The sequence below is a fragment of the Thamnophis elegans genome, chromosome 8, assembly GCF_009769535.1.
Source record: "Thamnophis elegans isolate rThaEle1 chromosome 8, rThaEle1.pri, whole genome shotgun sequence".
Classification (NCBI taxonomy): domain Eukaryota; kingdom Metazoa; phylum Chordata; class Lepidosauria; order Squamata; family Colubridae; genus Thamnophis; species Thamnophis elegans.
In genome coordinates this window covers 3,183,280-3,208,193 of record NC_045548.1, presented here as the reverse complement: position 1 = coordinate 3,208,193, position 24,914 = coordinate 3,183,280, and the positions used below count along the sequence as shown (strand labels likewise).

Genomic DNA, 24,914 nt, shown 5'->3' with positions numbered 1-24,914 from the left:
AGTAAGTTATAAAATTCATTCCCCGCATCCTAGCAATACATTTTTCTCTGCCTGCTTGGGGAAATTACCATGAATACTGTATTTTTTGAGTATAAGACGCACCTTTTTCTCTCAAAAATGAGGGTGAAAATCTGGGTGTGTCTTCTACACTGAATACAGCATCTTTGGGCTACTGAAACCCCGACCCTTTTGAAAAAATGGCCGTGCAGAGGGTTTGGGAGGCTTGCAAAGTGCTCCCGAGGGCTGGGAAGGGCAAGAAAGAGCAAAAAACAGGCTGTTTTTCCCCCAGCCCCCAGGAGCACTCTACAAGTCTGCCAAAGCCTCTGCATGCCCTTTTTTTTGCAAAAACTGGCCCGTTTTTTTGCTCGGTTTTTTTTGCTCGGTTTTGCCCCCCCCCCCCCCCGCAGCACTCCAAGAGCTTCCGAAAGCTCTGCATGCCCTTTTTGTTGCAAAATACAGCCTTTACACTCCTTCCATAGACTTCTCAATCCTGAAGGGACTGGACTACTTAGCTGGATAAGTTGGGGACCCACAGTGAGTTTCGAATGAACCGGCTCTAAAACTCCAGCCACACCCTGGGGAAGTTTCCGGGAGCTTCCATCAGGCAGCCAAATAGTAGGTTCCACCAAGGTCCTCCGATCCAGTGGGAAAATACTGAAAGCCGATTGGCCGAGCTGTTGTCACATGGGCCAGTGCTGGATTTTAAATAGTTTTGTAATGAAGAGCTGTTGTTTGTCACTGAAGCCTGAGTCTGTTTTATCCATTCACCCAATCAAACACTTTCTGTCAGAAAGTTTTTCCTTATTTCTAGGTTGACTCTCTCCTTGGTCAGTTTCCATCCATTATTCCTTGTCCGGCCTTCAGGTGCTTTGGAAAAAGCTTGACCACTTCTTCTCTGAGGCAGCCCCTCAAATATTGGAACACTGCTATCATGTCTCCCCTGGTCCTTCTCTCACTGTCCTTTATATGTTTTGGCCTCCAGTCCCCTTGGCCTTAGCTGGATTTTTTGTCGCCGGCTTGAAGAACTTCTCTTGCATCGATCAGAGACTTTGCAATGTCCCTGAGGTCAGCAAGACTTATTCTTCCTGTTCACCGTCTCTTTGGGACAGTTTAGGTCCGATTGGACTACCCAGCAGCAAAAATATTGGCTGTGGCCTCGGGGCATTGAGACCGCACTCCGTATCGTCATGACGTTACAGATTTATAAACCAAAACTGGATGCAGTACTCTTAAGTGTGGTCAACCAAGAAATAAGATTCTGTATGTGTGTATATGCTGAAGTTGACAGAACTAGTTATCGGAAGTTAATCTTTGCAAAAACTATATTAATATATAGCTATATATTAATATATTTGAATCATACATACTCTATGAAGCTAAATGAAACTCATTTCCAGGTTAAGGATAAACAGAACATCTAAACCAAGTTAAAAATAATGGTAAACCCAAGAGGGAAAAACTACCTATAGTATAAAGAAATGAAAACTATTATTTTCCTCCATGTATTACAGAAAATGGCAATGCTAAATTCAGCAAAAATATTTCAGGAATGTTTATTAGGTTAACTTATGGGAAAGTTGAGATTTGTAACTAGTGATTAGGCTCAAGGAACTGATATGAGGATTCAAAAAGATGACTACAGATAAGTGGGGGTTATGTGTTCAGCGCTATAATAAAAGCTTGCATCTGATGCTTCATAAGGCTTATTTCCTATGCCTGCCTAGACAAGAAGTGATATTACGGAAAAGAGACTGAAAATGATCATTTACCTTATTATAAATCTATATTTTAATAATGTACAGACATTTCTAAAATTGTCCTTATGGGGTAGTAAATGTAGATTAATGAGGAAAAAGGGAATTTCAACAACTGTGGAATCAGGCTGCAGCATAACAAATTGACAAAAGTGAAGGGGCTCTGAATACATTCTGAATGCACTGTAGAAAGTATAATTACAGTCAACATACGCTCTTTATTATAAAGGATAGCAGCCTTTAACTTTAGAGTTAATTATTTTATCATTTGGCTCTTGAGTTTTCCTCTGTAAAACAAAGGAAATTATGTAAAACAAATTATTACTCTTTTAATCCTTGTGAACCTCCTTCAGATTTGCTACTTTTTTTCCTGTTTCTCCTTCATTTTTTCCAAGAAATAAAGTGATAATTGTATCTACAATCCATTTCTTTGGCATGTGATTGAGAAGGAACTCCGGAGGATGCCTTTAGATATCAAGGAAATTTCTGAAACTATATTGGTGGAGTATGTTTTTCTTAACAACAACAACAACAGAATAACAGGGTTGGAAGGGACCTCATCTGGTCCAACCCCCCCCCCCCCATGCAGGAGGCCCAATATCATTCTGACAGATGGGTGTCCAGTCTCTTCTTGAAAGCTTCTAGTGGTGAAGCTCCCACAACCTCTGAAGGCGACTTCTATTCCTTTGGTTGATTGCTCTCACTATCAGAAATTTCTCCTTATTAGAGGTGGGAAAATGAGGGAAGAAGAGGGGGAGGGTAGTGAAGTTGTAGAAACAATGGAAAATAAAAATCAGACAAGATTTCATGGGTTTGACAGTGGTGCAGGAAAATTGAAAAGGGTGGATATGTCCAACAAAGAAAAGGGATTATAGAAGAAAGGAAAGGGAATTGCCAGACAGGAATAGAGAAGAAAGAAAGGAGGAATAAGAGAAGAGGAAGGAAAGACAGGGAAACAGAGGATACATCAGAATACGCAGCAGGGGTGATGGCAAAAGTTTGAGAAGGAAGAATATATACCCAGTAGAAAGGAAAAGCAGTTTTAGAGTTTGGGATGAAAGGCTCACTAGGAAGAAATTGGATCTTTAGAAACTACTATGTGGAGAATATAAGTAGAGGTATGTGATTTACTCTTTTACATGATAATTAAACTGAGTTGCTAATTGATTGCATATGATAATGAAAAGATAATCAAATATAGGTAAATATATGACATATGGATACATATAGAACATTTAAGGTGAATAAAAGTGAGGTTCGTATTGCTTGTTATTTTATATAGCAGATCAATGGAATTGTAATAAGCATTGAGCAGCAAGGATTGTAATTAAAAAAATAATTAAAGTAAGCTAAGTAAAAATATGGAAAAAATGGAGGGGAACTTGAAACATACTTATAATAGAAAATTATTGAGATTATAATGACAGAACTAAAATTGGGGCATGTAATGATGTATAAACTATATTTAGATGAGAATAGCTGGAAATTGTAACCAGGTCCACATTTCGGCCAAAAATAAGTTTGGAGGGTGGGGTTTAAAATATAATTGTTATAGCAAATAAATCTGCCCTTTTACTTACGTAAGAATAGGAGCCACCACACCAATTTCCAAGAGAAGACATGTTTTATTTGAACGCGTTCAAGAGCCCAGTCTGATTTGCATCAAAACTGAGCTGCCTTAGGTATCCTTTGGCAGAGTTTTTATACTTTCTAATTGATTATTACAAATCATACAGGCGTCACACAGGTGTATACATTTTAAGGTCATAAACTTCTACTTAGGTCAGTAAAGGACATTTCGGGAAAGTTACAAATATTCTGGGAAAGTTACAAATACATTGATTCTCATAAGATCCCCAAAACATAATAGGGAAGTGAAAATAATAGGGAAGTGAATCTTGGTTACTCATGAAGCTGAGAGGAAGATTGCTAAAGTATTGCTAGCATATTGGGTTTTCTATTGCTAAAATATCGCTTGCTTACAAGTTGAACTTTTGTTGTCCTAAACTGTCACTATGTCACGTGCGTCTATGATTAATGTTTGTGGTTAACTGCCCACCCAGATTTCCTGCTTGCCAAAAGCACATATTCTAAGTTCCCCTTTTTAGAGATGCAGGAAAATAAGGAACTATCTTTTTCTAAGGTAAAAGGCATATACAGAGTACTATTTCTTTCTGACCTTTTAAGCATTAGAATTTAGAATATTTAGCCTGATTAAGTATTGGGGGGTTCACTTGTGTACCCTGTGATGCATCATAATTGCTATATATGTATACTTTTTTTTTTTTTTAAAAAGGAGGATATATGTTAAAATTAAAGATGTTTATTTAAATGAAATTACTAATACCATCAACGTAAAATGGAGGCTGAAATACACCATGTAAATGAGATGAAGAGTGTGGAAGAGAGGAGAGAGGTAAGAGGAAGAAGAGGATTAGCAGAGAGGGGGCAAAAGGAGGAGAGAAGGAAGGAGTGGAAAGAGGAGAAGGAGAAAGGAAGGGGAAGTAGAGAAGGATGACAGGGAAGAAAGGAGGTAGGGAGGAAGAGAGAGGGAGAAGAAAGTGATGATAGAGTATAAATATGGTGTGTGGAGAACAGAGACAATGGTAGTTCTTGAGGTTGATGGTAAATGAATTGACATAATATTAAATAATGCAAAATGGTGTTGGTTATGTAACGGTATACATGTGGTTTTTTATATGAAAATATTATACCATATATATATAAAAGAAATTTTCTCCTTATTCTAGCACTGAATCTCTCCTTGATCAGTTTCCATCATTATTCCTTGTCTGGCCTTCAAGGGCTTTGGAAAATAGCCTGACCCCCTCTTCTCTGTGGCAGCCCCTCAAATATTGAAACACTATCCTGTCTCCCCTGATCATTCTCTTCATTAGACTAGCCATACCCAGTTCCTGCAATTGTTCTTCATATGTTTTAGCCTCCAGTCCCCATCTTTTTTTTTAAATACAAAGTTTTTTATTTATAGACGATATAGACAACAAAACATACAACATAAAACCATCTTCAATTGCATACAGTGTGTCGATTTGGTTATAGGATTTCTCTGCATCCTTCCCATAGTCCCCCACAATTTATATAAAATCACTTATTGTCAATCAAATATACAGTATATGTATACATTATTATCATTCTACATCGTTTATATGACTATTATTCCTTCATTTTAAACGAGACATTATAGATAGTGGATCATTCTATTATAACCATTGGTTACATCATCTTAAATCTATACAATCATAATGTATTCCAGTATCTTCCCTGGTATTGGCGTTAGGGTGACTGGTTTGTAGTTTACTGGTCCCCCCCCCCCTTTTTTTTTTTTTCTTTTGAAGATGGGAACCAACATCAGCTCCTTTCCAGCCCCTCTGGTGGTTCCCCAATGCTCCAGGATCTCTGAAAGAGATGATACAGTGGTTCTCAGATGACATCTGTAAATTCCTTTTGGAACTCTGGGGTGTAATCTGTCAGGTCCCAGTGATTTAAATTCATTGAGATCAGGACAGGTGTTCTCTTGTTATTATTTTTGCTTATTTTAACTTATATTTCCAGTCCGTCTTTTTACAGTTGTTTTGGTGGGTGGATCTAAGTTTCTTTTTGCATGAAAACGGATGCAAAGAATGAGATAAGCAGCTCTGCTTTCTCTCTGCTGCCTGTTACTTCCTTTGCTGCGTTCTCTTCTTTAGTGGACTGACTCCTCCTCTCTCTCTCTCTCTCTCTCTCTCTCTCTCTCACACACACACACACACACACACAACACACACACAAACACAAACACACACACAGACACAGAGGATTCTGCTGCTCCTTTCGGTTTCCTTCCCTCGCCCTCCTTCCCCCCTTCCTCTCCCTCCCTCCCTTTCGGTTCAAGGAGTTCGTGCAGCTGGGGCGGGTGACTAAGCGTGTGAACTGGATGCACTGTGCTGATGTGAGTCAGGGTTGACTCCAGCCTTCCATCCTTCCGAGGTGGGTGAAATGAGGACCCGGATTGTTGTTGGGGGCAAATATGCTGACTCTGTAAACCGCTTTGAGGGGGCTGAAAGCCCTATGAAGCAGTATATAAGTCTAACTGCTATTGCTATTGCTATGTGGGCAAATTGATAGCAACCCCACCCTTCCCCCTCCTCCTCTTCCTCCTCCTCCTCTTCCTCTTCCAACTCTCGAAGCCTGCCTGGTCGGAACTCTATCTATCTATCTATCTATCTATCTATCTATCTATCTATCTATCTATCTATCTATCATCTATCTATCATCTAGCTATCTATCATCCATCTATCATCTATCTATCTATCTATCATCTATCTATCATCTATCTATCATCTCTCTATCTATCTATCTATCTATCTATCTTATCATCTATCTCATCTATCTATCTATCTATCTATCTATCTATCTATCTATCTATCTATCTATCTATCTATCTATCTATCTATCTATCTATCATCATCTATCTATCTATCTATCTATCCTCTATCTATCTATCTATCTATCTATCTATCTATCTATCTATCTATCTATCTATCTATCTATCTATCTATCTATCATCTATCTATCAATCCATCCATCCATTATTCTATCTATCATCTATCTATCTATCTATCTATCTATCTATCTATCTATCATCTATCTATCATCTATCTTCATCTATCTCATCTATCAATCTACTAATCTATCTATCTATCTATCTATCCTCTATCTATCTATCTATCATCTATCTATCATCTATCTATCTATCTTATCTATCTATCTATCTATCTATCTATCTATCTATCTACTATCATCTATCATCTATCATCTATCATCTATCATCTATCTATCTATCTATCTATCTATCTATCTATCTATCTATCTATCTATATCTATCTATCATCATCTATCTATCGGTGACCAGATTTTCAGATTGGTAAAGAGGGACACCTTTGACAGGGGGGGGGATTTGATTAAAAATTTATATGGAGAAACAAAAATTTTCATACAACACAAAAATAGTATTGTAATATTTTTGGTTATTTCAACATAACTACAACTTACAAATATAAATTGTTGCCAAACATCAAAATTTGATCATGTGACCATGAGGATGCTGCAATGGTCGCTAAGTGTGAAATGGTCATCAGTCACTTTTTTCAATGCCATTGTAACTTTGGTCACTAAGCCCATACTTATACTTATTTTGTCATACATGCTTGACAAACCAAAATCAATCAATCAATCAATAGCCCTGCATTTGGTCTCCATCCAGGAGTCACCCAGTTTAGCTTACCCAAACCTTATTGCTGGCATCTGGACAGTGGGATTAATAAAAGGAGCGCATCATGTACAAACCGCAACACTTTGGTGAATCTCTCAGCATTTCCTCTGCCAATTTTCCTTTGCCAATTTCAATTACAAATTTCCAGGAACCGTGGAACAAGTTTCCCTGCTAGCCATCCCTGCCCAAGCTCCGTGAAAAGGGTTAGGCAAGCTGCCGCCTGAGCCGGGAGCCCCCGCCCTGGAGGTTCCCCTTTTAAAGGGACGGCGAAACCCGAACCGCTCATCCTGGAAGGGCGACCCACAGCCTGGATTCCTCTGCTGACCTTCCTCCTTCCCCGCCGAGGGATTCCAACCCTCCCGCCTCCCTGAGCGCAGTTAGGTGGTGGATTCAACGCAGGCTGGGAAGAAACTCGACATTCAATCCTTTGGCTTCTCCCGGACTTCTTGCAGCTGAGCCGGCGTTCTCCCCAGCCAGAGAAGCCTCTTAGTAAGGCTGCTAGCAGCCCCGTCCCCAGGTAGGGCCATTGCGTGTTTTACTCTCTCTCTCTCTCTCCTGTCCTGCAGGTGCCCCGAGTGAGATGGACCTAAAGCGCCCGGTGGGATAGTTTGCTGTGGCTCTCTTGGTTGGGAGCAGTGGTGAGATTCAAATTTATTTTTACTAACAGCTCGTGGGAAGGAAAGGATATTGCAAAAATCCCCCTCCCCACCCCACTCTTGGGCAAGTAACAGAAGGTGGCATTTGCCAGTTCTCTCTGAGCTACTCAAAGTTCCGCTTCTGTTCTCTGTTAGAAGCTGGTGAATTTCACCCCGGTTGGGAGCTTGCTTGCTTGACAGTTTGCTGCGGCTCCCTTGATTGGCATGCTGTTGTTTGAATCCTTAACACGGGCTAGGGGATAGAGTCAGCCTTGACACTTGAAAACACCTGACTTAGAAAGGCAGGCTGCGTTTCAGTCAGTTGTGGAGAGCCTGAACCAGCTTTTGCTCTTTGGAAGTGCAACTATGGAGTTACCTATTGCACTGTGTAAATCGTCCCAGGGAGAGGTTCCTTGTTGGATAGGCAGAGGAGAGATGTTAGGGCTGCCTGGGTGGGATCCTAAATTCCCCATGTCCTGATAGGGCTGCTGTGATTTTTGTAGAGCTGCTACTGTTGCATTGACTAAAGGAACGACCCTCCCCCAAATATCTGGCAGAATAAATAACTGTAATAGAATTTAATAAACTTACTACTTACCTACTCTTATCTTATGTATGCTGGCATGGCTAGTACATTTCACTGCTTAGGATTGCTTCTCTTGTTCCTTAATCCGATTGGTACCTTTTTTGATTTTTCTAAAATGTCTTACTACACTGCAGAAAAAAAAACATTCTACTTTTTTTCCACATGGGGAGACCCAGTTGTTATCTTTGGAATTAGATATGAGTCTGGCTTCATAGTTCCCTTATATTTTCTCCACTGGGTTCTGTAATCATTTTCCTTAAGCAAGTAGAATAATTTGTTCAAGCAGAACCCAAATATTTCCTCGGGTGGAGCGTTTTTCAGTCGTTATCTCGGAGTTAATCTGTGGTTTATTGCGCTATAATTTGGTTTCTCTAGGTTCAGAAACATGGACAGTCTTTCTACAGCAAACACCTCCTTTGCCCTGGACCTCTTCAAGCAGCTTTGTGCAGAAGATCCTAGCAAGAACTTGTTTTTTTTCTCCTTTGAGTATATCTTCGGCACTGCTGATGGTCTTGTTGGGGGCCAAAGGCAATACAGAAGCTCAGATGTCAAAGGTATTCAAGATATTTTAACAAAATGAGGGAAAAGGGAGGGTTGGCTAGGAGGTGGTCCCCATCCTTGATAGACAATATCTAATTTATTTATTGAATTTAAGTGCAGCCCATTTTTCAACTCTTGTGACTATTTATTTATTATGTTTTCTGCTGTGCTCACCACCCTCTGTAGTGACTTTCTATCTGCGGCTGTCAAGCCAGCATACCACACTGTAATGCAGGGGGTGAGGACTCTTTCTATTGTAGACCGGTGAAAGGAGGTAATCAGTTGTTCTTCCACTTTAATTTTTGGCAAGTGGAGTCTCTGTTGGGCCTTTCTGGCCACCTGGGTTGTGTTGATTTTCCAGTTGAGTTCTCCACTGAGATAGACTGGCCTAACTTTTAAAAAGCTTTTAGTTGCTAATTAGGTAATAGTATTATTTGGGCCAAAAGTCCCTTATTTGAAGTTCCAGGGTTTGAAAAATCTATTTTTCGTGGATATACTTCACCACAATCCCAAAAATCAGAAGGGCAATTACCATCAATATTTTGTGGTAGGGAAAAACATCCTGCCTCCAGTGTAAAACCTAAAATTGGCATTTTAAAGAATAAATAGGAAATCCAAAGCTGGGGAGTTGGAAGATGGACGTAGAATCTTGGTTCTGGCACATGATGGGGCTTCAATCCAGGATACCCATAGCATTCTTTTATTTTTTGAAATTTATAGCCTGCCCAGAGTCATTGTGAATTTTAAAAAAATGCAAAATACAATAAAAATAGAAAGAAGAAAATGGTACAGGCCTATGCAACACCTTAGCAGCCCTTGAAGAGCATTCGGAGACTTCAGCTTATCCAGAATGCAGCCGCGCGAGCAATTGTGGGTGCACCTCGTCACACCTATCCTCCGCGAGCTGCACTGGGCTGCCTGTTGGACTCCGGACCCGCTTCAAGGTGCTAGTCGTTACTTTTGAAAGCCCTACATGGTATCGGACCTGGGATACTGAGAGACCGCCTGCTGCCAATTACCTCCCTACGACCAATTAGATCCCACAGATTAGGCCTCCTCCGAATACCATCAGCTGGCTAATGTCGACTGTCGACCCCTCGGGGGAGAGCTTGACAAGGGGCATTAATTTTAATGTAATATGATTGCACATGTATACTGTCTTCTCTTATTAAAAAAAAAACTAGGATTATGTTAAGTATATTGATATGGAAGCATAAATACCATCAACATAGATTGGAGTTTGCTCAAAAGCGGAAATACACCAATGGGAGGAAGAGTGGGAAGCAGAAGAGAGAAGAAGATTGGAGAGAGGGATAGAAGAGGATGGGGGGGAGATGAGGAGGATAAGGCGGAGTGGAATGAAGAGAGAGGGAGAAGGAGAAAGGAAGGGGAAGTAGAGTAGGAAAGGATGATGGAGGAAGAAAGGAGGTTAGGAGAGAGGTAGAAAAAAGAGGTGTATGGAGAGCAGAATAGCTAATAATGGGTTTTTATCTTTCTGGGCGTTGATGACAAGAGGAACTGATGTTATTACTACTTAATACAATAGGTACTGGCTACGTAATAGTATACATGTGATTGTATGTTATAAAAATGGAAATAAAAAGTATATTTCAAATATATACAGTCAAGTCAAGCTTTACTTTAGGGATTTTAGGGATACTATATGAATTTCCATAGCAATTGTGGGGAAATGGTTTCCTTTAAGAAAGGGTTTTTTCCCCTTGTACTCTCCAAGCCTGTGGTTCAGACATTACCCAAATACTAAGTAGACCTCAACTCTGTTTAGCTTTGAAGCCTAGATGTAGTCAGCTATTAACTTAAAAAGCTATACATCTCCAGCAGTGGTGGGATTCAGCTGGTTCGCACCTGTTAGGGAGAACCGGTTGGTAACTTTCTAAGCAGTTCGGAGAACCGGTTGTTGGAAGAAATCTCATTTGTTTTTCCAACTTTACAGGGATAATCCTGTAAGGAAACATTCTGGTGGTCTTCCTAGTTTAATCTTTATTGCCCTGCTTACAGAAACTGCCTCTCCAGTAACCCTTATTGCATTGTAACAGCTAAGGTGAAGCGCCCATTGACCTGAGTGACATTGAGTTGGCCACGCCCACATGATCACATGACCACCAAGCCCCACCTACCCAGCTGGTCATTAGGGCAGAGAACCAGTTGGTAAATATTTGAATCCCACCACTGATCTGCAGGTCAAAAGTTAGCTACAAATTATATGGGGAGACCATTTGTAAGTTTTTTCCAAGGCTTGCTGTTGCTGCATTACATTTTGAATTGATTTTAAACACAAGTTGATTATCCCTATATCTCTTGTAGGTGCTCTCTGTATCCAAAGATGGAGAGGTTCACCCAAAAATTTGAGAAACTGATTTCTGAAATCAACAAACCAGGGGCCAAGTATATCCTCAGCCTAGCCAATCGGCTCTTTGGAGAAACATCATACGATTTTCTTGCAGTAAGTTTCGTGTGTGCTAAAGAATTGGCTGAAACTAGCCATAAATGTTCTCTTCTGTTCTAATGTTTGTTTATCTCGTTGCAATTGCAGTTTTGCTCTAAAAAGTATCAAATGCTCCTATAGCTATACTTGGTCTATTGAGAAATCTGAAGGGGGAATTAAAAGGCCAATTGCTTTTACTGGGAATGCTACAGGGACACCCAGTAAGATTTTGTTATCCTAAATATAGAACTCTCAAGAAAGGCAAAATAGAACCGTGTGACCAATCATTGCCAGATATATTCTTGAATAAACAAAGTGTATTAACTATCCAATGGCACTGGCTGCCTTGTAAGGTATATTCAGCCTAATAAATAATGTTTTCAGATTGTTAGTTCGTAGAAAAATGAGACAGAATCAATTCTTGTTTTTATTACTGCTTCTGTTACTGAGATATCGTTGTTTCTTAAGTCCTTTATAGGAGCCACTGAGAAATTCTACCATGCAAGTCTGGAAAAACTTAACTTCAAACAAGCTTCAGAAGATTCAAGAAAACATATAAATGCCTGGGTAGCAGAGAAAACCTCAGGTAAGAATGATAATTGGGTTAATTAGCAGCTGTTAAGTAAGGCATGCAATATTGTGTGTGCATGTGAGAGAGACAGATAAGGTAGGCAAACCCACGTTAGTTAACCATCACTTGATACGTAGAAGCCCATCAAACCACAGATGAAATTCCAGCCATGAATAGATTATTGGTTTTATTGATGGACACATCCGAGCATATTTCCTGTATGTGTGTGGTAACCTTACTAATGACATAAGATGGGCAACTATAGAAATATTAAGGGAGGGAGGATGGGTGGATAGAGGTTGGACTGGCCCTGAGGAAGCAAAAGCTATCGTCCATCCTCAGTCAGATGAGCTCTCTGGATGATTGCCTTGAGCTCCTGAAAGAGAATCAAGATAGAAATATAATAATTAAATAAAATGGCTTCATTTTGGCTTACCTACAAACATGTCCATGATTATAAATTTACTAAATTATTTGTAGATAGATAGATAGATAGATAGATAGATAGATAGATAGATAGATAGATAGATGATAGATGATAGATAGATAGATGATAGATAGATAGATGATAGATAGATATAGATAGATAGTAGATAGATAGATAGATAGATAGATAGATAGATAGATAGATAGATAGATAGATAGATAGATAGATAGATAGATAGATAGATAGATGATAGAGAGATGATAGAGAGATAGAGAGATAGAGATAGATAGATAAATAGATAGATCTATCTTTAGAAACAATACATTTTACAAGTGGGTTCCTAAGAATTTTTTGTGCAATATTATGCATATAAAAGTATTTTTCAATTTAAAAAGTTTTTTTAAACTCTCAAAAAGGAAAAATTCAGGATCTGCTTGTCCCTGGAATAGTGATTCACTTATGAAACTGGTTTTGGTGAATGCTATTTATTTCATAGATAGATAGATAGATAGATAGATAGATAGAGATAGATAGATAGATAGATAGATAGATAGATAGATAGATAGATGATAGAGAGATGATAGATAGATAGAGAGATAGAGATAGATAGATAAATAGATAGATCTATCTTTAAAAACAATACATCTTACAAGTGGGTTCCTAAGAATTTTTTGTGCAATATTATGCATATAAAAGTATTTATCAATTTAAAAGGTTTTTTTTTAACTTTCAAAAAGGAAAAATTCAGGATCTGCTTGTCCCTGGAATAATTGGTTCGCTTACAAAACTGGTTTTGGTGAATGCTATCTATTTCAAGGGAACTGGGCAGCTAAGTTCAACAAAAATCAAACACAGGAAAAGCCATTCTGGATTAACAAGGTATTCATTTATCGACACAGTAAAGGAGACATTCTGAATATTTGAAATTGTGTTATTTTGTATGTATCTGAAGCAAGTGTGGAGTTAATCTGAAACATTCCTGTAGCAGAAGAAATTGCTTAGTCCTTAACATTTTATTGATCTTCGTGGAAACGGATGAATCATGATAAATCCTCTTTGAGTCCTTCAGACTTTGTATGTAGCGTGGCAATTCAGACTTTTCAGTCATTGAAACTTTCTAGTTTAGCACCACTCCCACTCATTAACCACAATATCTATGGAGTGATTAGTGAATCTATTTGCTGAGCTGATGGCTCTCTTATGTATCATCACCTGGAAGTATTCGATGACGAGGACCAGGAACAATATGTTTCTGTGTTGCTCTCCACAAAGAAGGATAGTTTTGATACTATAAACATCTGTTCATTTGAGAAAACTGCTGATTAAAACCACTCACCTGTGCTTCATTGCAACTAGACATAAAGATCTTTTTTTTTTCATCTTTGTTAATCTTTCTTACTATCTTCTCCTACTGGTTTCTTATGACTTATCAATTGTTTGTAACTTATGATTAATGATTGTAAGTTTGATTTATGACCTGTGACCTATTACATTATGCTGCTTATATGTACAGTGTGAGCTTATACACCGGCGACAAATTCCTTGTGTCGGATGACGCTTAGCCAATAAAGAATTCTATTCTAATTTGATTTTAAAGTCAAACAAAAGATGAAAGCTTTAAGGTGGGGGGAGAGGGGGGGACCAAGACTGAATATGTGATAGAATTATTTCCTATTTATTTGAAAGATTTCTTCTAACATACATTTTCCCCACTTGTAGAATGAAAAGAAAACAGTGCAAATGATGTTCAAGAAAGCAAAATACAACTATGTCAACATATCAGCCTCTCAGATTTCCATTCTTGAGATTCCATATGTTGGTGATGAGTTGAGCATGATCATTCTGCTCCCCGATGAGATTAAAGATAACTCTACTGGATTGGAAAAGGTGAGTTTTTCTTTCATGAAGCAGAATTTAGGCCATTGTTTAATTAAGCCAATTAAACAAAGATAATGATGGGTCCTCAGTATAAAATTGTAGATTGGAGAAAAGGGATAGAGCAACATATTCTACATTGGGGTTATCCTTCTTGCGTTAGGAGGTTGGAATACAATAGTCAAAAGTTAAATTCAGAAGAGAATTTAAGCCCTTGTCCATCTGAAAACATCTCTGATACTAACTGTACACTGTGCTTTTTAATACGGGAGTTTGGCTTTCTGCAATTGCGGTTATGTTACTGGGTTGGCTTCAGTGGTGGGTTTCAAAAATTGGTTGGAACCTACTCTGTGGGTGTGGCCTCCTTTGTGAGAGTGGCTTGCCACCCATGTGACCGGATGGGAGTGGCTTGCCACCCATGTGACCGGCTATGAAATTATGAATTAGTACTTAGGTCGGTCTAAGTAGCTATTCCGAAACTCTGGCATTGAAGCATGCAAGTCTTATAGCTGTCAACAAGATCCTTTCCAGTGGTTGGTTTCAAAAAATTTTGGAAGCCTCTTCTGTAGGTGTGGCCTGCTTTCCGGGTCCACTGGTGGAACCTCTTCTAACCGGTTCGGTAGATTTGATGAACCGGTTCTACCGAATAGGTGTGAACTGGTAGGAACCCACCTCTGTTTGGCTTGTATTTCCCCCTATTTCGAAAAGATGCAAAAAAAAAAATCTCAAATGCAGAAGCTAACGCAGTTATGTCTAATATCATTGGATACACAATGTTCTTCCACTGATGGAACAGGCGATTGATAAGATTACCAGTAGTATCCAGTAGTTCTTCTGAAAGTACAAGGGATTCATTAAGAACTAGTTGTTTGAGACAGATTATGCTAGCATTGTATCATCTTCTCAGAATTTTCTCAGAAATATCTCTCAGCTGACTGTTATCTGCAGTTTGGCAGTTCAAATCTCACCGGCTCAAGGTTGACTCAGCCTTCCATCCCTCCGAGGTGGGTGAAATGAGGACCCGGATTGTTGTTGGGGGCAATATGCTGACTCTGTAAACCGCTTAGAGAGGGCTGAAAGCCCTATGAAGCGGTATATAAGTCTAACTGCTATTGCTATTGCTAAGAGAACAGAGTGGCTTCCAGATAATTCAATATTTAACTTGAAGACAAACTAAAAAGTCTTAAAGATAGATACTTGTGTATAAGACAATGGTGGCTCTACCCAATAAGAGCCGAGGTGGCGCAGTGGTTAGGGTGCAGTACTGCAGGCCACTTCAGCTGACTGTTATCTGCAGTTCAGCGGTTCTAATCTCACCGGCTGAAGGTTGACTCAGCCTTCCATCCTTCCGAGGTGGGTGAAATGAGGACCCAGACTGTTGGGGACGATATGCTGACTCTGTAAACCGCTTAGAGAGGGCTGAAAGCCCTATGAAGCGGTATATAAGTCTAACTGCTATTGCTATTGCTATTAATCTTTATATTTCATGTAGGATGACAATAATTTCAATTTTATCAAAGTAATCGGCATTTATATGTCTAAAAATGGAGGATTCACATACATTTGCTTCTTTTTCTTCGCAAAGGTTCAGAATACCTTTACTGCTCTCTAACAATGCTCTGTATTTGATAAAAGTCAGTAGAAGCTTCCTGTCACTATTAAGAAAGCAGGCACCAATATAGTTTTAAATAAAGTCTACCCTATTGTTGCCACTTTAAATTATCTTTTCTAAAGTTCTAGAAGGAGATGGAAGAATTGACAACTGCTTGTAAAGATTCATATTTTTGTATCACTGCGTCGTATTTCTTCTGCCAGAGTGAAATTATCAGGGTTCATGATTGTGTCACGTAACCATGAATTCCTTTCTCCTTTAATGCTTTTCATCTTATTTTAGCTGGAGAGAGAAATTACGCATGAGAAACTCATGGACTGGATCAATCCAGAGAATATGTTCCCAAGAGAAATTGAACTCTCCTTTCCCAAATTTAAACTGGAAGAAACATACGACCTGAAGCCTGTTCTGAAAAGCATGGGAATGACGGATGCATTTGTTGAGGGCAAGGCAGACTTCTCTGGAATGTCAACTAACAATGATTTACTCATCTCTGAAGTTCTTCACAAATCATTCATAGAAGTCAATGAAGAAGGCACGGAGGCAGCTGCGGCCACTGCTCTCCGCGGATTAGGATGTTCAATGTTTAAGGTGCCAGTGCCACAATTCAAAGCTGACCATCCCTTCCTCTTTTTTATTATTCAGCGAGCTACAAAGAGCATCCTGTTCTTTGGTAGGTTTTGTTCTCCGTAATAGGTGTTGGGCCATGTTGATTAAATGCCTTAACTCCTCAAATTTCTTTATAAGCCACTTTCCCAAGAACTTTCATCAACACACATTTGTTTTTCTCTGTATTCGGGGTATACTTCCTTCTAGTCATATGGAGAGCCTAGGTGGCGCAGTGGTTAGGGTGCAGTACTGCAGCCACTTCAGCTGACTGTTATCTGCAGTTCAGCGGTTCTAATCTCACCGGCTCAAGGTTGACTCAGCCTTCCATCCTTCCGAGGTGGGTGAAATGAGGACCCAGACTGTGGGGGCGATATGCTGACTCTGTAAACCGCTTAGAGAGGGCTGAAAGCCCTATGAAGCGGTATATAAGTCTAACAGCTATTGCTATTGCTAATACATATAACACATTTTTGCTGGTTATAAATAAGAATGCAATAGAGAAATATGAATCCTATCTTGGAACTCAAATGTACGGATCATTTAATCAAGTAATTTTATTGAATGCAATTCAATTATCTATAAAAGATATTTACCTTATTACGGCTCTTACTTTGTCGCAGAGTTTCATGTATTTAGAAATGAAATAAAAACATTTGATTGTTGCTGTCAAATTTATTATCAGCTAGTGTGGTGAGAGAACATTGTATTACTGAGCTCTTGTATCACTGAAATTGGTTAAATTTACACACTTTGAACTTTCCTTTATTAACATTTCTTGCAATAGGATGAGATCACACAATATACTAAGCCAAAACTAAACAAACCACTTAACGTGCATGAAAATGACAAATATGTTGAAAGATTTATTTATTATAGCTGATGTTAATCTAGTTCTAAACAAAAGCAGGGATTTTATCTTGCACAATTGTAAAGTGAGAGTCAATTAAACAAAGATAATGATAGGTCCTCAGTACAGAATTGTAGATTGGAGAAAAGGGATAGAGTTACATATCCTAGGTTGGGGTTATCCTTGTATAAGGAGGATGGAACCAAATAGTGTAGACACCTCTTTCAATTTTCGTGAAAGCTGAAACAGACTGTATTATCTTCCCTTCTCTGTAGGGGAGTTTGTTCAATTTAAGTAAGTTGAGATGATGGATTTTTTTTTTTTTGAACGCTTGCTGAGGTCATGAATGAAATGAATGAAAATTCTAAAGCTTCAATTGACGTTGCAATACAATGGAGCACATTCCCTGGCATAAACCGAAGCCCTCTGACTTCCGTTGCCTCCAATGAAATATTTTCATTATTTTACACAACATTAATTCAAAAGCAACGTGGATAGCAGCAGTCTTGGTTGTGATATCCCTGGTCTCAATTTGAGAGCTGGATCAGCATTATGGGTGCGGATCAAAGGGCCAGTGGCCAGGTTGCCACAACTAGGTGGGCATGGCCAGCCTGACGCCACTCGGCGTGGCCTCACCAGAAGAGACCAAGTCCCGCTGCCTAACTTGATTTTTTTTATTTAGTATAGGCTAAATGCACTGATTGCATTTCCTCGTGGGAGTTTAGGATTAAGGGTCTACTACCTTGAAAAGATAGATTTATATTAAGATTATACCATTTATTTCTTGTCATCTGACCAACTAATTTTATAATCTTTATAAGTTCTCTTCAGTATTTCAACAGTCACAGAATGATCAGCTTTATCATATCCTGTAGAAAGGACAAATACACGGATTTTCTTTGCTGCTGTAATCAATTTTTCCTCCTCCAAGACACTTGCATACCAAAAATAGCTTTTCCATTTCAGGGTTTACTTTTTCAGATCACAATGATACCAGGATATATTTGAAAGTGCCATCGGGGGTCCACCTCCACTTTGCTCAGCTGCCCTCCAGCCGCCATTATCCAGCCTCATGGACTGGAGTAGAGTACAAGGCAAAGTGCAGAAGGAGAAAGCATCAACATATTTGGGGTGTTGTGTTGAGGCTCCCCAATGCAAAAAGTGACCCTAACAGATGGCTGTCCAGTCTCTTCTTGAAAGTCTCCAGTGGTGAAGTTCCCACAACTTCTGAAGGCAAGTTGATCGGTTGGATGGTTGTCTTCACTGTCAGAAAATTTCTCCTTATTTCTACGCTGAATTTCTCCTTGATCAGTTTCCATTAGGGGTGGGTTCCTGCCAGTTCTAAGCTCTTCTATAGAAGAGGTTCCACAAATCTGCTGTGATGTTTAGAACCGGTTCCAGCTCCCTCCCCCGCCCATCCGCACCACGCTTGACCCGCCCACCGCTCACTGATTGGCTGGCTCACCAATCACCCCCGCCCACCTCTAAGACTCCTATCTAAACCTTAAAGTCTTAAAGCTGTCAAGTTTGAACACCCCTGGGGGTTTGTTCCTAAAGGGTTGGGGTGCAAGGGTCTTGTAACTTGACAGCTTTAAAACTTGCACACTTCAATGCCAGAGTTCCTGAGCCAACATGACTGGAGGAAGAACTCTCGGAGTTAAAATCCACAAGTCTTAAAGCTATCAAGTTTGAACACCCATGGGGTTTTTTTCTAAAGGGTTGGGGTGCAAGGGTCTTGTAACTTGACAGCTTTAAAACTTGCACACTTCAATGCCAGAGTTCCTGAGCCAACATGACTGGAGGAAGAACTCTCGGAGTTAAAATCCACAAGTCTTAAAGCTATCAAGTTTGAACACCCATGGGTTTTTTTTCTAAAGGGTTAGGGCTGCAAGGGTCTTGTAACTTGACAGCTTTAAGACTTGCACACTTCAATGCCAGAGTTCCTGAGCCAACATGACTGGAGGAAGAACTCTCGGAGTTAAAATCCACAAGTCTTAAAGCTATCAAGTTTGAACACCCATGGGTTTTTTTCTAAAGGGTTAGGGCTGCAAGGGTCTTGTAACTTGACAGCTTTAAAACTTGCACACTTCAATGTCAGTTCCTGAGCCAACGTGACTGGAGGAAGAACTCGCGGAGTTAAAATCCACAAGTCTTAAAGCTATCAAGTTTGAACACCCATGGGTTTTTTTTCTAAAGGGTTAGGGATGCAAGGGTCTTGTAACTTGACAGCTTTAAGACTTGCATGCTTCAAATGCCAGAGTTTCTGAGTCCACATTTTGGTTGCTAAGCAATAGCCTCGTCAAGTGAATTTCACCACATTTTATAAGTTAGCCATGCCCAGCCAGTCACATGACTGCCAAGCCACTCCCACTCAGTCACATGGTTTGCAAGCCACTCCCACCCAGTCACATGGCTGACAAGACACTCCCACAAAGCAGACCACACCTACCGAAGAGGTTCTAAAAATTTTTGAAACCCACTACTGGTTTCCATCCATTATTCCTTGTCTGGCCTTCAGGTGTTTTGGAAAATAGCTTGACCCCCTCCTCTCTGTGGCAGCCCCTCAAGTATTGGAACACTCCTATCAAGTGTCCCCTGGTCCTTCTCTTCACTAGACTAGCCATGCCCAATTCCTGTAACCGTTCTTCATATATGTTTTGGCCTCCAGTCACCTTTGTTGCTCTTCTCTGCACTCTTTCTAGAGCCCACATCTTTTTTATAGTTTGGTGACCAAAACTTGATGCAGGATTCTAGGTCAGTCAGTTACAAATCCATCTGATGGTGAGGGTATCTATCCTACTTTTTTCTAGCTTACTAAGAAGTAGGTTGTGGAATACCTTGCTGAATACCTTGCTGTTGTGGCCCAGCAGGAGCCGTTGGAGCTGCCACCAGACTCTGACAGCGAGGGGCCCTGTGAGTGGGCTCTGGAGGATGTGGAGGACCCTGGACAGGGTTCCGACTCCAAGAAGGGCACAGAGAGGCTGGTTGGCTACCAGGAGGCGCCTGAGGCTTGGACCAGTGGGGAGGAGACAATTGAGGGTGATCCGGAGGTCATGCATTGGAGCAGTGGGGAGGAGACAAGGGAACTGTTCCTGGACGCCTAGCACCAAAGAACTAATAGGTGTAAGGAACAGTTGTGCAGTTACAGGAGATAATTGCACTCAGCTGGTGGTAATTAGGCTCCTCTCAAGACTATAAAAGGAATGATTGTGCACACGCCCCTTTTGCAGGATTTAACGTATTCACTAAAGTTGGAGAACTTTTCGTGGCTAGCTTGGCAGGCTGGATTGATGCCAAGGTTGTCTGTGCTGGATTGCTTGCACCGTATTGTGTGTGCTGGCTTGCTGCCAAGGCCTGGACTGTGCTGGCTTGCTGCCAAGGTCCTGTCTGTGTCTCAATAAATCCTTGCAGTATCTTTGTCACGGTGTGCTTTAGTGTAGGACGAGTGGGGTCAGACCACCTTGCTAAAGTCTTAAGTATACTGCATCCACAGCCCTTTGCTGCTCTACTAATTTAGTCACCATGTCAAAGAATGAAATCAGATTGGCTTGGCTGGATCTGTTTTTAACAAAGCTGCATACTTCTAGTTATTACTTTACTCGTTTCTAGATGTTTGCACTGTTTTTTGATCATTTTTTCCAGTATATTCCCAGGTATTAGTATTAGGGTGATTGGTCTGTAGTTTCCCGGGTCTGTTTTTACCTGCATTTTTTGGAAGATGGGAACCACATCAGCTCTTTTCCAGCCCTCTGGTGGTTCCCCAATGCTCCAGGAGTTTTGAAAGAGATGATACAGTGGTTCTCAGATGACATCTGTCAATTCCTTTGGAACTCTGGGGTGTAATCTGTCAGGTCCCAGTGATTTAAATTCATTGAGATCAGACAGGTGTTCTCTTGTTATTATTTTTTGCTTATTTTAACTTGTATTTCCAGTCCGTCTTTTACAGTTGTTTTTGGTGGGTGGATCTAAAGTTTCTTTTTGCATGAAGACGGATGCAAAGAATGAGATAAGGAGCCCTGCTTTCTCTCTGCTGCCTGTTACTTCCTTTGCTGCGTTCTCTCTTTAACAGAGTGACTGTTTCCTTGATTTTCACCCCTCCCCCTTTTTATTTATTTATATGTTGAAAGAAACTTTGATTATTATTAGCTTTGACTGTCTTTGTTCATTCTGAGCCTTTGCTTTCCTAACTTCCTGACAAGAATACATATACTGTGTATATATATATATCGGTGCCTTTAAGAGGAAGTTCTCTCCAGTAGGTTTCTCTCTCTCGCTCTCTCTCTCTCACACACACAAACACAAACACTCAAAAACAAACACATACTTCTGCTGTTCCTTTCGGTTTCCCTTCCCTCCTTCCCCTCTTCCTCTCCTCTCCCTCCCTTTCGGTTCAAGGAGTTCGTGCAGCTGGGGCGGGTGGCTAAGCGCGTGAACTGGATGCTCTGTGCTGATGTGGGCAAATTGAGAGCAATCCCACCCTTCCTCCTCCTCCTCTTCCTCCTCCTCCTCCTCCTCTTCCAACTCTCGAAGCCTGCCTGGTTCGGAACTCTTCTCCGACCAGCCGGGGAGAGTCCGAGGGAGGCCCAGGGCTTTGCCGTCTTCCCAGCTCCAGAGACCGCCGAGCGCGCCCTTCCTCGCCAAGACCTGGGATCTGCGCGGGAGGGGCTCTCTGCGCATCCAGCCCACCTGCAGCATCTTCCCTCGGCAGGTAAGGGCGGGTCCCGCGGCCGTTGCTTGTTGCGTGGTGGTTGCTCGGGATTGGTGCCATGATTTCAAGGGGGCCTCAGAAATAATTTTTCTTTCTTTCTTTCTTTCTTTCTTTCTTTCTTTCTTTCTTTCTTTCTTTCTTTCTTTCTCTCTTTCTCTCTTTCTCTCTTTCTCTCTCTCTCTCTCTCTCCCCCCCCCTCTCTCTCTCTCTCTCTCAAAATTGACAAAAGTGAAGGGGCTCTGAATACATTCTGAATGCACTGTAGAAAGTATAATTACAGTCAACATACGCTCTTTATTATAAAGGATAGCAGCCTTTAACTTTAGAGTTAATTATTTTATCATTTGGCTCTTGAGTTTTCCTCTGTAAAACAAAGTAAATTATGTAAAACAAATTATTACTCTTTTAATCCTTGTGAACCTCCTTCAGATTTGCTACTTTTTTTCCTGTTTCTCCTTCATTTTTTCCAAGAAATAAAGTGATAATTGTATCTACAATCCATTTCTTTGGCATGTGATTGAGAAGGAACTCCGGAGGATGCTTTAGATATCAAGGAAATTTCTGAAACTATATTGGTGGAGTATGTTTTTCTTAACAACAACAACAACAGAATAACAGGGTTGGAAGGGACCTCATCTGGTCCAACCCCCCCCCCATGCAGGAGGCCCAATATCATTTCTGACAGATGGGTGTCCAGTCTCTTCTTGAAAGCTTCTAGTGGTGAAGCTCCCACAACCTCTGAAGGCGACTTCTATTCCTTTGGTTGATTGCTCTCACTATCAGAAAATTTCTCCTTATTAGAGGTGGGAAATGAGGGAAGAAGAGGGGGAGGGTAGTGAAGTTGTAGAAACAATGGAAAATAAAAATCAGACAAGATTTCATGGGTTTGACAGTGGTGCAAGGAAAATTGAAAAGGGTGGATATGTCCCAACAAAGAAAAGGGATTATAGAAGAAAGGAAAGGGAATTGCCAGACAGGAATAGAGAAGAAAGAAAGGAGGAATAAGAGAAAGAGGAAGGAAAGACAGGGAAACAGAGGATACATCAGAATACGCAGCAGTGGGTGATGGAAAAGTTTGAGAAGGAAGAATATATACCCAGTAGAAAGGAAAAGCAGTTTAGAGTTTGGGATGAAAGGCTCACTAGGAAGAAATTGGATCTTTAGAAACTACTATGTGGAGAATATAAAGTAGAGGTATGTGATTTACTCTTTTACATGATAATTAAACTGAGTTGCTAATTGATTGCATATGATAATGAAAAGATAATCAAATATAGGTTAAAATATATGACATATGGATACATATAGAACATTTAAGGTGAATAAAAGTGAGGTTCGTATTGCTTGTTATTTTATATAGCAGATCAATGGAATTGTAATAAGCATTGAACAGCAAGGATTGTAATTAAAAAAATAATTAAATGTAAGCTAAGTAAAAATATGGAAAAATGGAGGGGGAACTTGAAACATACTTATAATAGAAAATTATTGAGATTATAATGACAGAACTAAAAATTGGGGCATGTAATGATGTATAACTATATATTATGATGAGAATAGCTGGAAATTGTAACCAGGTCCACATTTCGGCCAAAAATAAGTTTGGAGGGTGGGGTTTAAAAATATAATTGTTATAGCAAAATTAAATCTGCCCTTTTACTTACGTAAAGAATAGGAGCCAACACCACCAATTTCCAAGAGAAGACAGGTTTTATTTGAACGCGTTCAAGAGCCCAGTCTGATTTGCATCAAAACTGAGCTGCCTTAGGTATCCTTTGGCAGAGTTTTTATACTTTCTAATTGATTATTACAAATCATACAGGCGTCACACAGGTGTATACATTTTAAGGTCATAAACTTCTTACTTAGGTCAGTAAAGGACATTTCGGGAAAGTTACAAATATTCTGGGAAAGTTACAAATACATGATTCTCATAAGATCCCCAAAACATAATAGGGAAGTGAAGATAATAGGGAAGTGAATCTTGGTTACTCATGAAGCTGAGAGGAAGATTGCTAAAGTATTGCTAGCATATTGGGTTTTCTATTGCTAAAATATCGCTTGCTTACAAGTTGAACTTTTGTTGTCCTAAACTGTCACTATGTCACGTGCGTCTATGATTAATGTTTGTGGTTAACTGCCCACCCAGATTTCCTGCTTGCCAAAAGCACATATTCTAAGTTCCCCTTTTTAGAGATGCAGGAAAATAAGGAACTATCTTTTTCTAAGGTAAAAGGGCATATACAGAGTACTATTTCTTTCTGACCTTTTAAGCATTAGAATTTAGAATATTTAGCCTGATTAAGTATTGGGGGGTTCACTTGTGTACCCTGTGATGCATCATAATTGCTATATATGTATACTTTTTTTTTTTAAAAAAAAGGAGGATATATGTTAAAATTAAAGATGTTTATTTAAATGAAATTACTAATACCATCAACGTAAAATGGAGGCTGAAATACACCATGTAAATGAGATGAAGAGTGTGGAAGAGAGGAGAGAGGTAAGAGGAAGAAGAGGATTAGCAGAGAGGGGGCAAAAGGAGGAGAGAAGGAAGGAGTGGAAAGAGGAGAAGGAGAAAGGAAGGGGAAGTAGAGAAGGATGACAGGGAAGAAAGGAGGTAGGGAGGAAGAGAGAGGGAGAAGAAAGTGATGGATAGAGTATAAATATGGTGTGTGGAGAACAGAGACAATGGTAGTTCTTGAGGTTGATGGTAAAATGAATTGACATAATATTAAATAATGCAAAATGGTGTTGGTTATGTAACGGTATACATGTGGTTTTTTATATGAAAATATTTATTACCATATATATATAAAGAAATTTCTCCTTATTTCTAGCCTGAATCTCTCCTTGATCAGTTTCCATCCATTATTCCTTGTCTGGCCTTCAAGGGCTTTGGAAAATAGCTTGAGCCCCTCTTCTCTGTGGCAGCCCCTCAAATATTGAAACACTATCCTGTCTCCCCTGATCCTTCTCTTCATTAGACTAGCCATACCCAGTTCCTGCAATTGTTCTTCATATGTTTTAGC

The 24,914-nt window shown here is 39.9% G+C and overlaps 1 protein-coding gene and 1 pseudogene across 1 annotated transcript in view; both read left to right on the top strand.

Annotated features, from left to right (window-relative positions):
• The first annotated feature begins 7,375 nt into the window (after positions 1-7,375).
• LOC116512179 lies at positions 7,376-16,620 on the top strand (annotated as a pseudogene).
• Positions 16,621-21,520: 4,900 nt separating this feature from the next.
• Positions 21,521-24,914, top strand: part of LOC116512189 (leukocyte elastase inhibitor-like) — a 15,211-nt gene continuing 11,817 nt past the window's right edge. Inside the window, exon 1 of the mRNA XM_032222523.1 lies at positions 21,521-21,882. Coding sequence (XP_032078414.1) covers positions 21,612-21,882 — 271 coding nt within the window. The 5' untranslated portion in view covers positions 21,521-21,611. The remainder of the gene's footprint in view (positions 21,883-24,914) is intronic.